Raw genomic sequence first — 15,929 nt, 5'->3', positions numbered from 1 at the left:
TTTTATAAAGTACCTATTCGTCATCCTTACCTCGCAAACGATACAAAGGATTCAAACAATAAAAATACAATATATTTTTCGATGTTTATAACGTTATAGATCTATTAAGTTTAAGGCTCCCAAGATGATCGAAGCAATTAATTGTCTTCAATGTCAAAAAAAAAAAAAAAAAAAAGGAAAATTAAAAATATCTGCTGTACAATTTATAATTATGGTTTCATAATATTGAAATTGTAAATTAACCGCATATCAATAAATGGTTAAATTAAATAATGGTTAAATTAAATAATAATAATAATTTTACACGCATATAATGAGTTATATATACATTAAATATATATTATAAATTACTGTAATACCAGAAATGTCGAAACGGTTGGACTGACAATGGCGAAAGTACCAATAAACGTATTCCAAAGCCAGCTTAACATCCGTTTATCGCAAAGAAAGCTACGTAAGCTACTGAATTTCGATCTTCCATTCTTTGCTCCGATTTCCAATATCTTCAACTCGTCTAAACGTACATCAAATTCGTTCTCTGTGCTCTTGCAGCCTTATACCAATTTCAGACATAGTACTACTCTTTCCTTCTTTTTGATGTTTCGGCATCGAGTCGCTTATATTTGGTTACTTTGTAGAGATAATCGTACTTTTCGTCTTTCTCAGTGTCGTTAAACAATATAGATTTGCATGAAATGCGCCAAGAGAATGCGAAGTACGCTATATATCTTTGTTTTAAACATTCAATGGTTCATGGTACAGCGATTATGCGTGTCTGATATCTCACTGCTCTGGTATCGATAGTAAAAAATAAATACGAATTTCACTTTACACGAAATTGTTCTGTGTCACGTACCTACTGAGAGAATACACAGATTGCGATTATCCTGTGTTTTATGAATTTTGTTCGTTGCATTCGAAACTCGGGAACACAGCTGAATTTATAGACGATCGATTGTATAATTAGAATTAGGTAATCCTAATTCTAAGCTATTTAACTACGACCGAAAGCAATTAGGTATTATTACGTAACGCGAATAGATGAACTTTTGAAATGAACGTAACGTTTCGTCATAAAATCTGAGATATAATTTTATAACTAAGAAATAAACTTTATTTTACTGAACTCGGAATAAACTTGTGTAGCAATTTAAATAATTAATTTAGATTTCTGGTACAGAGGTAGCTTTACCAATTAAAAAATAACGCGTTCGTACACTTTAATGATAATTAACTGGGTAGGAAAAAATGTCGAAATTCTAAGTAGACCTGATTTTTTTTTTTTTTTTTTAGAATAATTCTCTGTAAAATGTTGATTTAAGTGAACTTCTTTGAATAACAGCAAGTATACGGGAAACTACTGTAATATTTTAGAAACTGTATTCCGCGTATTAAAAGCACTTAAGTGAGTTAAAATATTGTCGTTTCAGGACACATCGGTGATTATGCCACTATGCACGAATGAAGTATCTCGGATGACAGTACAGTATCAACGTAAATTATTAAACAGTCACTTTCGACGCGGATAGGGAGTGCTTATCATAGACTTAATTAATGTTTGAACCTAAAGTGAAATAGTTTCGTATGTTTACTTGATGGTAGAGGGTAAAGTGACTTTGTGTTAGTTCTGCACACGACTTTCTCTAAGTAGCAACATTTTAAATTTCACGATATTATTATGTTGATAAATATAGTGACGACGTTGTTGTTTACTTAATCACGCGATTAAAGCAATGACGTTATTTCCATTAAAGTTAACGTTTTATCGAACGTACTTATATTTCATTGTTATTACGATCACTACAGTAAGTCGTAACGATTAATACAACGATAGGTATATGAATATAGATATTTTTCCGTTTACACACGATGATCGAAATATAAAAAATTATTGCACAAATATAGATATACCTAGCCAAGCATATTTGCATATAAGCAAGATTAAGGATATTACGAGCTATGTAATCGCTACATTGATTTCAGTAATAGATTTACTATGTTCATTAGACTCGGAAGAGGATAATATTTTTTTCGTAGATTATAAAGATATCGGTATTAATTCCAGTCATCACAAAATAGTAATAAAATCATTAATTCTAAATATTTAAACAGTATCCAATTTCCGACGTAGATGTCAGTAAAAGTATTCGCTATACGTAAAATGGGGTTTCAATGAATGTTAAACATAAAATAGCGTAAAGTATAAAGTTACATAAAATACAGCGCTATCAATATATCTAGTCGTGAAGTTTTCATTAAAGTACCCAATATAGTAGTGAAACAATATTAAATTAAATAATACCATATTAATTCGATTATTTCTCGAATGTTACATGTATTTCAAACAATTTCAACCTTTACTGCCTAAAGATAGGATTCTAATTACCATTAAAAGTATCACAATTTCTTCTCCAATGCTAGAAGTATCATCGCAGATTAATCCGCTATTATTTGAAGCATAGGTCAAGGATAGATTAAAAACAGAGAAACATTTGTGTCTCTTTGCATCGAGAAGTTTCATGAGCGAACATTAACAGCTTTTAATTTGATCAATTTATTAATCGGTGGATTTCAGTCGATCGATTCTGTTATTAAATTTCTCAATTAGTATGATCTTAGTTACTACGATAGAAATAAGCCTGACTACATGTGTGCTACTGTGTTTAACATAAAATATCGTATTTATTTCAGATCATTTGCAGTTCCATTTCCCGAGGGAGATTTTCCATGATACCCGGTGTAAAACAAGTCAAAGTTCATGGGAATGTCTTTTTGGCAAAAGGGTGAGCCAAGTGGCTCGACATTCTATCGATTTTGGTTGGAGCAATCTTGTTTTTGGTACATTGACAACTTATTGTGAAACGAGGGCGAAGAACATAGCGGATATCTAGCACGAGAACAACTTTATGCCGGTAACCCGAGCCGGAAACCAGAACGCCAAAGAAGGCGCAACAGGGAGCTAAAAGAAAGAGTATTTCCTCCGTTTCTGCCTATCGAAGACAGGCTACGCCACTACATTCATGATGATACCTGCGAACGTGGTATCCTTCGTCAAAAAGGTAATCATTTATATTCTCCCTCTTAATTAATACTATTTGGTATTATCATTTCTATACGATAATTCTTATACAAATTCACATCTGCATGAATACAATTAAAGAAGCGGAATCTGAAGAAAAAATTTCTTTCGCGTATTAAATGCGATATTAAATGTCACGAGTATTGTCGGAGTATTACACTATTTTAACTATTTCATATATTTCTGTCATTTGCATGGTATGCACTTTCTTGGCTCCAACAATTTTTCTTCCGAATTAAATTAAATCGAGGAGACTCGAGAAGCTGATAAATAAATTTAATAAAATGGGTAGGATAAAAAACGGCAATAAAAAGAGACAGTTTTATTGCGCTTTTTTTGTCAAGCGAATAAAATATATTGATGGTGGCAATTTACGAAAGTCTTTGGAGGTGATCCAGAAGCAACGTAAAACAGACAGGCACACATTCTCAAGCAAACAGTTAGCATTTCATCCATAACGTTCCCGTTCTTTAGAAGCCGATCCCGTCAGATTTACAACGTCTACACACACGACCGAGCTTCAACATGGCCTTATTTCTTTGCATCACCGCAATCTGACGTGAGTTAGGACCGACTGACAATGAATTATATTCCTCTATAATACTGGCTGTACGCCTCGAGTACGAGCTAAATGGCATTATTTCAAGATCGTGTCAAGATCGAGACGGCTGGATTATATTTCCTAGGGCCAGCACGGCCTTTGGGGACGTTCTTCCTTAACATCAAATTTGTTACATGTCGCGTCAGATTTTGTCACTCTACGAACAAGCTGAGATGATACTCCCCGTAGCTTGAATTTCTTAGGTATTTACCTGCTAGAAATATAATAAAGTCCATCGATGCTACCGAATTTCTAATAAAGAGTAGTAGAGAGTATTAGGAAAATCGTAAGAAATGTCAGCCGAAACGTTTGGAGATGCGTAAAAAGTATGATACGACACGCTACCAAGCTGAACTACCAAGCTACCAAGGAGTCTTGGCTTTCGTCAAGGGGGATAATAAATTCAAATGTTTGGAAAGTTTGGAAAGTTTTTGACGATCGATATGTTGGACAGGGTGGAATTTACATAGAACGAATCGAACGTTTTTGAGCTACAACGATAGACTCGTATTGACGAAGAGACGCGAATGAAGTGCACATCTGCCTTCTCATTGTCAATTTAGACTTTTAAAAATTATTAATCCTTTGTACTTTCGCGACGTTGCTACAGTGGCATTGAGACGGTGAAAATTTCTATTTGATTTTGTCTCTGGCGATAAAAGGCGAGGAAAGGAAAAGAGGCTACTGCATAAATAACTCAGAGATTCGTTTCGCTGAGTAGACGGTTGGATTGGGTACTTGGGGAAGAAAGGCCCGGGAGGAAAACTCCTTGCGATGAAAAATGTTTCGCGTTGGATCTTTATACCTGTTGGTGAATGATACGACGAAAAGTTGACATTCGATTTACAGGAGGGAGATAATGCAGACAATATCGAGTAACGAATGTTCCTCTGGAAATCTTTCGAACAATACAGGGTATCGTTTGCTTTATAATATCGTTCGCTCGTATCAAAAAGTTATGACTATTTGCATAATAAAGTTGTCTGTGTGCGTAAATTTATGTTGTGTGTTTTAGAAGAGCGTAACTTTTCACAGAAATTAATTGCAAATGTTGGAATTAAAAGTAGGAATTAAATTTTATTACTCCTGGCATGGTAGTTTGGCGAATAAAAACGTATCATTGTATATTCCTGTGAGAGGACTAATTTTCGCAAAATTTATTAGTTTGAACTTTAGTCACAGTCTTAATTAGAAATTTAATCCATTTTTATGACTGTTATAAACTCTTCTAAATTCTTCAATTAGCTTCTCATATTACCATGTATAAAAATGGCTTTAATAATGCTGAATATACGGCTGGTGGAAAAATACGATGCTGATATCCTATTTTATACCACGTTATTGTGCTGCAATAATAGCTTTATAAAGTCAATAGCAGATTAGATGAATAAATTGAAACATCTCGCGTCTGGAGAATGAATAAAATATCAGGAATGAAATAAATATTGTATATTTAATAACGTAGAACTTCGGGCAGTCGTCTGTTTATATATAACTCGTGTGCATGAATAATTTCTAAAATATCGATGGCATAAATGTAACAGGTAATTGTTTAACTATCTTGTTTATCTATCATAAAATTCAAAAGTCATCTGCTGAAAGCAGACAATACACCTTTATTATTCTTTGTTCATGTCGATTGTTTGTGTACTGATTTATCAAGTAAAATAATTTCCTATATGTTTCCGAATCGATTTTCCAGTTTCGAACAATTCATATAAAATACGATGAACGTTTTAATTAAACGAATTTCTATTGTATGCTTTTATTTATATCTGAAACGAATTAATACTTGGACGATACGCGCCCAAAAAAATAATACAAGATAATAAAATTAATTATTCGTTAATTGTCTCAAGTTAATATCTGTATGTTTGTGTGTACTACTGAGCCGAGCAAAAGTTTTTTTTTTTATTTATTTGTTGAAATTACAATCAATTCTCGCGTTGAGAATTTTCAGTAATTTTTCTGGCGTGGCACAGTGACATAGCTGTTTATTTACAATAAGTTAATTCTTATTATAGATAGGTATAATTTATAAGTATTATACGTAAGTGCATATGCTTAATTTGGATAACTAAATGAATCTAGCGTTTAGGTCTAGCGAGTAGTGCCTCTTCAGCCTGCGAATCTGGTCCGTCGTATCAAGTAGTCCAGTGATTAGGGGGTTTCGGTGTTTGTTGACTCTTTTGCTATATCTGTCGCTATATTTTGCTATTTCCTCTTTGACTGTGGGTATCTTGAGGTCGCGATGGATGGTTTCGTTGGTAACATACCAAGATGCGTCTATTAAGGATCTTAGCGTTTTCGATTGGAAGCGTTGTAGTATTTCGATGTTGAAGTTACTTGCTGTTCCCCATAGTTGGATTCCGTAGGTCCAGACAGGTTTTATTACGGTCTTGTAGAGGGTAATTTTATTCTATATGTTTAGTTTGGAGCGTCGGCCCGTGAGCCAATAGAGTTTTTTTAGTTTGTCCTTTAGTTGCTTCGTTTTATCTGAGAGCAACGAGCAAAAGTGAATTCTCAAATGTACGTGACCAAACGGAACGGCAATAACAACGCAGTACGTCGATTTCCATCTATCATTCTATGATTGCACGTAGAATCTTCGATTAAAGCATTCTCCATTGCTGCCTCTGATTGACCTAATTGGTCGCAACCGTAGAAATCTCGTATTACAATGGGTTTATGGACAATTGGAGATATCTTACAAATACCTGCACGTCTCCCACTTTTTGACCCTAATTCCTTCTACAGACTTTACTTTCGTGCAGTCAAAGAGACTCTTTAATTCTACTAATGGACCACAGTTTGTTGTTATCTATCCAAGAGAATCCACCACTGTATGAAACATCGTTCAAAATAGCTTACAGAAGGAAAGAGAAAAATCTACTGTTTAATCTTTATCGTTTGTAAGCTGATTCTCCATTTACGAAAAGAAAATGTAAATCGCGCTTCATAGTAACGTTTTTGCGCTATGTTTAATGTGTTTGGAAGGAGATAAAGCCGTTTAATTTCGGAATAAGTGGTTCTCTAATAGTTTCCACTTGTTAGATCCGTCTGGTTGTACCGGGAGAGAGCAACAAATAAATTGAATAAAGGAATTTTGGCCGAACGAATGGGAGCAATCTCAACAAAAGCGGTGCTTTGTGTTAGTAACTGATATCCGGGTTTGTTTGATCAAAACCGTGGATTTCCAGATTGAGTTTCACGAAGCAACGGCTTGTTTCGCTAAAGATTCACGAGGGTTGCGTTGAATTTGTCATGGATCCAACGCTAATGAATTGCGTTTCACGCACAATTTGCTTCCCCGCTATTTCGCCCGTTCTTTTGCAAATGTCAAAAGATCGGCAGATGTACTTATCGGTTTAATATACAAATACATTTTTCAATGTTTCTTCTTGTAATAAATACGATGGAAATTTAATCAATTTTTAAGAATCTTCCCTTATCTTCTTGTTTCTTTTAATTATAGAAACCGGAAAATGTATGGAACCAAGAAAATATTTGCACGTGATTTTGAAGCGGCAGAGGAAAATATTTAATTTGCGATTAGTTCTGATAAAAAGTAATAAAAGAGAATAACTTGAGAATTTCTCACTTTATAAAATTTATCATTTGCACGTTGACATATTAATTTACGATTGCAATTTACATTTATCAAGAGACATATCTATCTCCTTGTAGAAAAGAATTTAGCCTCTGTAAATAGAAGATTTTACTCGTTACTTTCGTTCTGTATTATCAGCCGTGAATTTAAATACTCTCGCCATTTCGATAATAAAAGCACATAAATCATAATCTTTTAAACTAATTTTGAAACTAATTTTAAAATAAACTAATATAAACCAATTTTAAAACTAATTTTAAAATAAACTAATATAAACTAATTTTAAAACTAGCGACAAGACCGCAAGCACAATATTCATTTCGACGTCTGTTACTCTTAGAAAAGTCCGCCTATATCCACTTTGTACCGCCAAATCGTTCAAAGGTAGTCCGATTTTCGATCTCCTGTGAAGTCCATTCATCCTACAATTTTCTCGTTAACAATTCATACACGTGCTTTAGTACGGCCACGCAATTTCGAAAAAGGACAAAAAAGTGCAAGCGTTACAATGGGATGCATAAAAATTTTGTCGATTGAAATCGTCAGCGCGAAAGGCCGCGCCATTTAGCGACTCGTACTACTTCGGTAGCGTAGAGAAACGCGCGAACCCGCGTTATTCGACATATGCACGCAGTATGTATACACGTTTCGATTCGGTCACGGTTTGACCGCATTTTCGTTTTCCGGCCGCCTAACAAAAGCTCGTGGCACGCCATATGGCCGAGCCGAGCGTCGGCTGTGCATTACCAGAAGGCCACTGTAGAATATCGGCCGTTTAATATTCCCCGTTGAATTTGCATTCCGGGATTCCATCGCTCACTCGGATTACGATAGTGCGCGTTCCTCTTGGCCTCTTTGGAATCCTCCCAAAAGCCGAGCCTGCGTTCTATTCTGTTCGTGGATCGAAGGGCGAAGGACAGAACACGCTGGCGTTCCGCCTCTGTGAATTTGTATGCATGTATCAGAGACCAGTGTACAGTACGATCCATTGTAATCACGTTGTTCAAGATCATGGAACACGTGTTACAGGCTTTCGTAATAGTGCAGCAGGACTTCGATTATAAACATTAATTACTCGCAGAAAACAGGAAAGGAAGAAAAAGAACGGCGAATAGTCGAATTGTGATGCAACGACTGTGTTCAGGTTGACTGATAGAGGAACGAGTGGATGAATTTGTAATGGAAAAATATATTGAAATAAGTATTAATGTATGCTGATCCAGATTCTCACTATTATAGTGTTACAATATAATAGGAAGAAGGATGATAGAGAGCACGTTCATATATTTACAGCAAAGGATATTACCAAAAAGTTAATTAACCTTGTAGCTTTAGCTGAAGGCTACAAGAGACAGCAATAGAAATCTACTTATAGCTCCTTTGTTTTTAGACTTTGTAATGCAAAACGCAATTTATATTCAAAGGTACAACAATATGGATCTCTTCTCATTTCGAATTTTCTTTTCTTTCACTAAATTCTATTCTCTTCGTAACGGCGGTCTCCAGGTCACGGATATACAAAAGAAAAGGTGTAGAGATTTTCTTGAAGTAATTTCTTCAACAGATTAAAATTACGACTGTGTTTCGTATGAAAATAAATATAAAATATTCATCGTATATTATTACACGCGTATGTGTCAAACGTTTTCTTTTTGTCTGTCTTCGAATCTGTCTTCCCAATCTTTAAATTTTTTTCTTTAAATCAGTATTTCTGCAGTTGTTTTTTGTGTTTCGTGCCATTTATCGATTATTTCACTCTTGTTTATCGTTTGCTACGCTCTTCTGCCTTGCTAACGGAATATCGTTACTAATCTTCAGAAAGAGACAGCTCTCTTCAATCTCTTAAACGAGGCAGCCCCTTTAAATCTCATTTATCCTAGAATTCGTTTCTCCGATTAAAGAAACACGACCGAAAATTACTAAAAAATTCCTGTCGACAATGGAACGGGTACGTGTATTTATATTTACAAACAAATGAGAAACACACGATGGATAAACACGTAGTCAAGTGGAAGTATTTTCCGTCTGACGCAGTTCGATTTATGGCTGGCGCTGTATACGAGACGTAGCGTACATGCTACCTGAATATTTGGGATAGAGAATCGAAGATCAGGCGGAGAGATATGGAAACGAAGAGCGGAAGAAAATGGCTGATAACATGCCAAAGAAACGATTTACATTCCGATTATTAGATTGGCTCTCGGTCTGTGTGATGTTCAATTTTATTCAACCGCGATGCAGCGAATACCATCGAGTTATCGAGGGTCAAGAAGTCAATCTCCGCATGGATCGTGCGACCTTAAAAAAGGAACGAACGTCCACGAACCCGAGATAATCGTTAGGTCGACAAAAATATTGACCTCCCGTTCAAACCTTCGTTTGACAGTGGTGTTAGACTATACTTTATAAGCGTTTTCTATTTGCCGTGATAATGGCAGAGGAAAAGTTACTGTAAATATAGGTCGCCAGAGTGTTTGACTTTTCAACTGGCTACGCTTTCGCCGCTTCGGGATATATCCATGCTGGGAAGGAAGTCGTCTAACAGCCTGTCGCCGTTTTATTTGTACATTCGCGTGTGATATTTTCGATCGAGCGAAAGAGCTATCCAATCGAGACTGGGTTTCGTTAATAAACAACGAATAAAAAGAAATCGTGGGCTGATTTCTAACTGATCGATCGATGTATATTCTCGCCGATCTACAGATTCTATTTTGGATACGTATTTTTCTTTATACAGAGGCGGATTGGAATTGTTTGATCCTTTCAGGTATACGAGATAGGCAGACATATGGTGTGTAGAAAAATAGCGTACAAAGTTTGAAACAACGGGAACGAAACGTAGAACTTGATGAAAAGACGCGTTCGTGGAAAATAAGGATATGTGCGAATATACTGTGTATGTATATGTGAGCCGTTTAATGCAAAAGTGGTGTAAGTCAATCTTTTGCCTATTTGCTGGGGCAACCTTCATTCTGTTTTGCGCAGAAGTCGCGGAAATATATCTTCGTTAGTTTCTCGGCGGATAGCAGAATAAGCGAGGACCGCCAACCCGAAGCTTTACAAAATTTTTACTTTGCCCCTTCATTATTCGGTAATCAACTTTCTTCACTTACATCACTTTTGCATTAAACGGCTCGTATGAAAGTACGTACTGTCAAACGATGCGAAATTGAATACATTTGCAATTACAACTAATTAATCAATCCTACGATGTTTAAGGTTTTCGAAAGTTCATTAACGTTTCGAATTCTGTGGACAGTTTTTCACCTTTCTTTAACTTTTCTAGGATCAATATGCGAATACTTTGATAAATATTCTGTGATAAATATAGCCACTGTGCTTTACTACGAATTTTCTCTATCGAAACATCCTACCGTGTTAATTCAAATAGACAAATCCGTTCGAACGATGGTTTTGAGAAAAATCAGTATTTCACTATTTAACAACCAGGCATCGATTTCACGTAAGCCCGAAATACAAACCGCTATATTTTCGGTTTCAACGCACATACGGTTTTGTTATTTAATACACATACGTGTAAACTAACTTTACGCTACCTGGCAGCATTGCTTTGCTTCGAGCGAACGTTGCAAATATGATACGTCCTTTTGACTCAACACTGTGCAGCCAGCATATAATTAATAATTTACTGTTTTCCTGTAATTCCTGTAAATAGATTTTCCAAATTTATACTACTGTATTATCTGCTTTTGATTTGATTCATAATCTTACGCGAAAATAACCTCCTCCATTTCTCCGAAAATCCAGGTTAATTATCACGTTCTGCACGAGAACCGTAGATATCCTAATGCTTATGAATGGGTGTGTAAAATTATCTTCTATTCACAGACAGACTTCGTAAGTATCCGTATTGCCATACCGTTGCAATTGAAAAATCATATCACGTACAGAACCGTTCATCGCGCTCGTAAATTCCACCAAGCCAGCGATATTTGTAACGAAGATCGCGACACGCGACGGAAGAGAAAGCATCCTAAGTTCTTAGAAGTCGACCATGTTCCTCGCAGTTATCGTTGTTACGAGTGGTAGAGCTTCGATTACGTTCATTACCTACCTGCGGCTATAATAATCCAGCGAGAGTCGTGCAACTCGCGGCGACCGAGCTTCGTTTTAAAGGCTGTCCTTACGGTGAATGCTATTTTCTGTCGTAGATGGTGACGACGCAACCAGATTCCGGAACAACCGGATCGGTTACGCCGGATGAAGGCGGCACTACCTTCAGCAAATGGAGGCAGCTGGGAAGCGGCGTGATACGAGACGGTAAGTTTCACGCTGGTATTCTTAACCAGACGACTAATTTCGTGTCTTTGTGAAGAAAACGCGACGCTTTCCTTTCTTATTTTTCCTCCCCTAACAACATGATAATATTACGTTGGTGTGTGCGAAACGCTGTTTTCTCGAATGAGATCTTCATCCCACGCAAATGGAGATTATACGTTATTACACGTTAATATAGAAAATTCCGACTGGATGACACGTACTGCGAATATTTGAAAGGCGTGGTAGGAAATAGTTGGTCGTATAAAAATTGTACTGTCTGTTGCACGAAGATAATAAATATTTATACAGAGTCGGCCTTACGTGAGAGTAAATGATATTGATAAGCTGTCAGAAGTGGACGACGAAGAATCATTACGAAGGTAACATGTAATAGGTGCAGGGAGATATTACGAGGGTAACGTTATATTAGGTGCAACGGTGTTTCATGGACCTCAAGGCCGCACATTTTCTAACGGCAAGATTTTCGGTCTTATGGAAAATAATGACGAGTTTTCCCGCCTTATGGTCGTTGCGTGTTTCGGACGTAACAACGATATTACCGTCTTTCAATGGTTCATTTGAAACGCCAGTTCTTCTAATCCAATTACCCGACACGAAATTTGTAAATTATTTTCCAATCTGTTCAACGCACGAATATCTTTTTCCTCGTATAACCGTGTACTATCGAGAAAATCGGTTACTCTTCGTTAATGTAACGCGCAGCGTACCGAGCACCATGTATCGAAATATCGATTAGAACTTTCATTTGAAAAAGTCTCGCTTCACGGTAAACCCTCGAGATACGTTCAATTACGAGTGATATCAACGTAGTTGAAAACTAGGCGAAGAGAATTCTAAAAAAATGACAAAAGTTTAATATGGAAAATAGATTTTAGATAATCAAACTTTTATAGAGCGCATTGCGCGAATTATTCGCGTACAATCGGCAATCAACTTGCTGTTTTCCTCCGTCAGCGAAACACAGTTAAGCAGAGATCAACGAATAAATTAAAAATTCTTCTAAGACAATACGCGTAAAACAGGTTGGTTTTACGAGCTCGAGGCTGCAACTATCGCCATTACGCTGTAACGCCTTCTTCTCGCTGGTTCGTTATCTCCGTTGTAATAGCTATATTTCGACGAGTCTCTCGTTGAAACGAAAGCAACGAGAAGCGAGACGCTGCGTCGCGTCGTGCGGCCAACGCGCGCAAACGAAACAAATCCGCGTAAATAGCGTGCTCGTTTTTTACTTAATTACTGTCGGGTCGCATTTAAACGAGTGGAAAAAAGAAAGAAACGTGGCGTCGAGCGGGAAAGTGAGAGCCCGGGGACAATCGCGAAACGACGGGCTTCCTCTCCCCCTTGCGAGTTTCTTCTCCCTTCTCCCTCTTCTCTACTTGTTTCTCCCTTTTCCTTTTGCCTTTCTCCTCTCTTTTTTCTCCTTTCTTTTCGGTTTCGTTCAAAGCCAGAGTAATTTGCTCGAAATTACACGACCGACAAGTACAATTCATTCAGCGTTGGCCGACGTGCGAGATGCATTTGTAATTCGAATGCGCATAGTTTCTGTCGCGAATGCACCGCCCGCTCATGGCCGTTGTTCCCGTTTTCCGCGGTCGCAGGCTCCGCGTTCTTTCTTTTGTTCCAACGTGCGATGAGAGTTTCGGAATTTGTACTCTCTAGAACGGAGGAAACGCTGATACGTGCCTCCGCACGATGAACGCGATGTGTCGACAACGCTTTGTAACAGTCAGTTTGCGCGGTTGGCTACTGTAACCGCTAGTTGCAGCCGCTTTCAAGATGGAATAAACCGAATACTTTTTTGATAGACTGATTTTCAAAGCCAAAAAGAGAGAGAGACGATCGTTACGTATGAAAGGAATGTTTTAGTCATTTTCGTTCTACGCAATCTATTCTATTTAGTGCTTTTATTCGAGAGAGATTCCCTCGTTTGAGATTATTAAAACTCGTTGACAGGTATTCTTTATATTCGAAAATGTACAGTGCTAGTAGGAAGATGTAGTCTGCATATTCTTTCAGCAGGAATGCATCATATGTTTTGGAATATTATGGAACATTTAGAAATATTTGTACGCTTGAGAGAGGCTTGCGATGTTAATTTTGCTTTATCACACGATGGGTATATCTATTGATAGATTGCGTACGATGCCATCGATCGTTATTATAGCTATGTCAATCCTTCATGCTACGATATCGTGTTAAATAATTGCAAGTATTTTTGATAATAAAATAGATTAGAAATTCTGGTTGAAACTCTATTCGACGAAGACGAACAACGAAATGAGTTAAAGGTCAATCTTGCGGAAACTCTGTCAATAGTTTCAGAGACACGTTTACTACATTTTGAAACTCCGAACGATGGTAATTTATATACTCCTACTGAAATTAATTAGAAATTCAATATTAATAGCGCAACTATCGATCAAAATCTTTTATCTCGTCGTGTCTTTCAACAAATTATTCACGATGATTCGACTGGAGAGAAAACGCAGCTATGTCAGCCGAACAGCTCTCCGTTCGTTTTTGAAAACCAGAAAAATATAAAGTGGATCTCGATATCTTCTTCGTTCGAAGGTTATTTTACCTTCGAGGAAATTACTTCTCAGACTTTTTACTTATCTCCACCAAATGGTGGAACGTCTCGCGATATCTCCAACGACCGTATTGCACGAAAAGATGATAACAAGGAACAAGTTGCCGAGGGCGTTGCAATAATGTTAATTCAACGAGAAATTATCGAGGAAAGACCGATATCGGATCCCGCGAGATACCCGACTCAATTTGTATAGGGGAAGAAAGGAATCCCATTGAAAAATTTGCTCCCGAAGCCCGACAGATATTTGCAATTTCGTACAGGTTCCTCGTCTCCTTCGACGCAACTAGCTAACCTACTTTTCGGCGATGCTCGCTCTCTTCGTTACAGTCTTTCTCATCGAATTTACCAAATGAAATAAGGTCCAACCCCATTGTCGAGGACAGTTTTCTTTTGCCACACGACGTATTCTTCTTCGCTCCGTTCCCGTGGCCTCCCGCCATTTCGTTATTTTCACCTTTACGACGCGGGTTCGTTGGAAAACTCGTCGATTAAACGGCAAGGTTTCTCTTCTTCCACTCTAGTTCGCTCTCGCGAGATTCTCCTTTTGCTTCTCACGATGCCATCATATACGATCGGTCCTTGAATTACGAGTTTTAATGCAACTTGTAACGTTATTTCGGATTTTACGATGGAGCAAAGTCGGACAAAAATAAGAAACACAGACTATGTCGGATTCTCCTTACGTAGAACGATGTTTCCTTTTTTTTTTTTTGGTAGCAGCGCTTCTTCGTTGCATGTTAACGAAGGTTAACGTTTCATGTTACGCGGTCGTTTTGTAACTTGCGAACGGAAGGTATAAATTAATCGTATTTATCGATTATCGTCAATTATTCGGGTAAATGCCGCGATAAAAATATCGATATTTCTAATTTTTTGCTTCATTTACTTTGTCCTCGATAGGCGAACTCTTTTCACGTAACGCGTTCATCTTCTTCCACGTTTAATAAATTAAATAGGAAATAAATCGTACGGCAATTTTAAATAATTTTAGTCGTCCGATTGACTGATTGATTATGTTTGATCAGAAAAATAATACGTTGAGAATATATCTGAGCGATTACGGTGCGTTCTATAATATCGATAAATAAATTTAATCGGAAGCTCAATTTCAGATTTTATTCGCATAGTCACACGCAGTCAGGCTTGAAAATACGCACATTTTTTAATATAAAGCGAAGAATGCTATTTATTATAGCATTTATATATACTAATTAATTAACTCCAGGCATATTGAGTTTCACATCGTTTCGTAGCCCTGATTCACATGATTACAGAAATTTGATATTACGTGAATGAAACGTACATGATAGAAACGCTTCGTTGGAAAATGAGGATGCCGATTTGTTTTGCAGGCGTTCACATTAAAAACGTAATATCGTGAAAATGAAATGTGAAACTTGAAATGAAAAAAAAAAACGCTTCGTCGAAGAATAAGAATATGTAGGAATATTTTTTGCAGCGTTTGCGCGTCTATGATCACAATCACTACGTCTTCTTTAAATAATTCACGGTGGCTGAAAAATTTGATTTGAAAATGCATACTACGTTGCACCTTATCGATGCGTGTCGACTGATTGCTGTATCGCTGGTGTGAACGTGGATCTACAAATTGCGAAATAAAATCCCGCCCACGTCACAGACGTTGATGACGCGTTTCCAGGGGCTGATAGATACTCGATCGTCACGGGGAAAATGTAAATTTTCGTAACATTCTACCCGGCGAATTTCATACCAAGCGTCAGCC

General features: G+C 37.1%; 1 protein-coding gene across 1 annotated transcript in view; it reads left to right on the top strand.

The window, feature by feature from the left end:
* The window catches only part of Fife (regulating synaptic membrane exocytosis protein fife), a 150,521-nt gene that overhangs the window by 50,259 nt on the left and 84,333 nt on the right, over positions 1-15,929 (top strand). The window contains exons 2-3 of the mRNA XM_033338614.2: positions 2,692-3,059; positions 11,463-11,571. Coding sequence (XP_033194505.1) covers positions 3,021-3,059; positions 11,463-11,571 — 148 coding nt within the window. The 5' untranslated portion in view covers positions 2,692-3,020. The remainder of the gene's footprint in view (positions 1-2,691; positions 3,060-11,462; positions 11,572-15,929) is intronic.

Source organism: Bombus vancouverensis, chromosome 7 (genome assembly GCF_051014615.1).
Source record: "Bombus vancouverensis nearcticus chromosome 7, iyBomVanc1_principal, whole genome shotgun sequence".
Taxonomy (NCBI): Eukaryota; Metazoa; Arthropoda; class Insecta; order Hymenoptera; family Apidae; genus Bombus; species Bombus vancouverensis.
The sequence above is the reverse complement of the archived record's forward strand: the minus strand, read 5'-3'. Positions and strand labels throughout refer to the sequence as shown.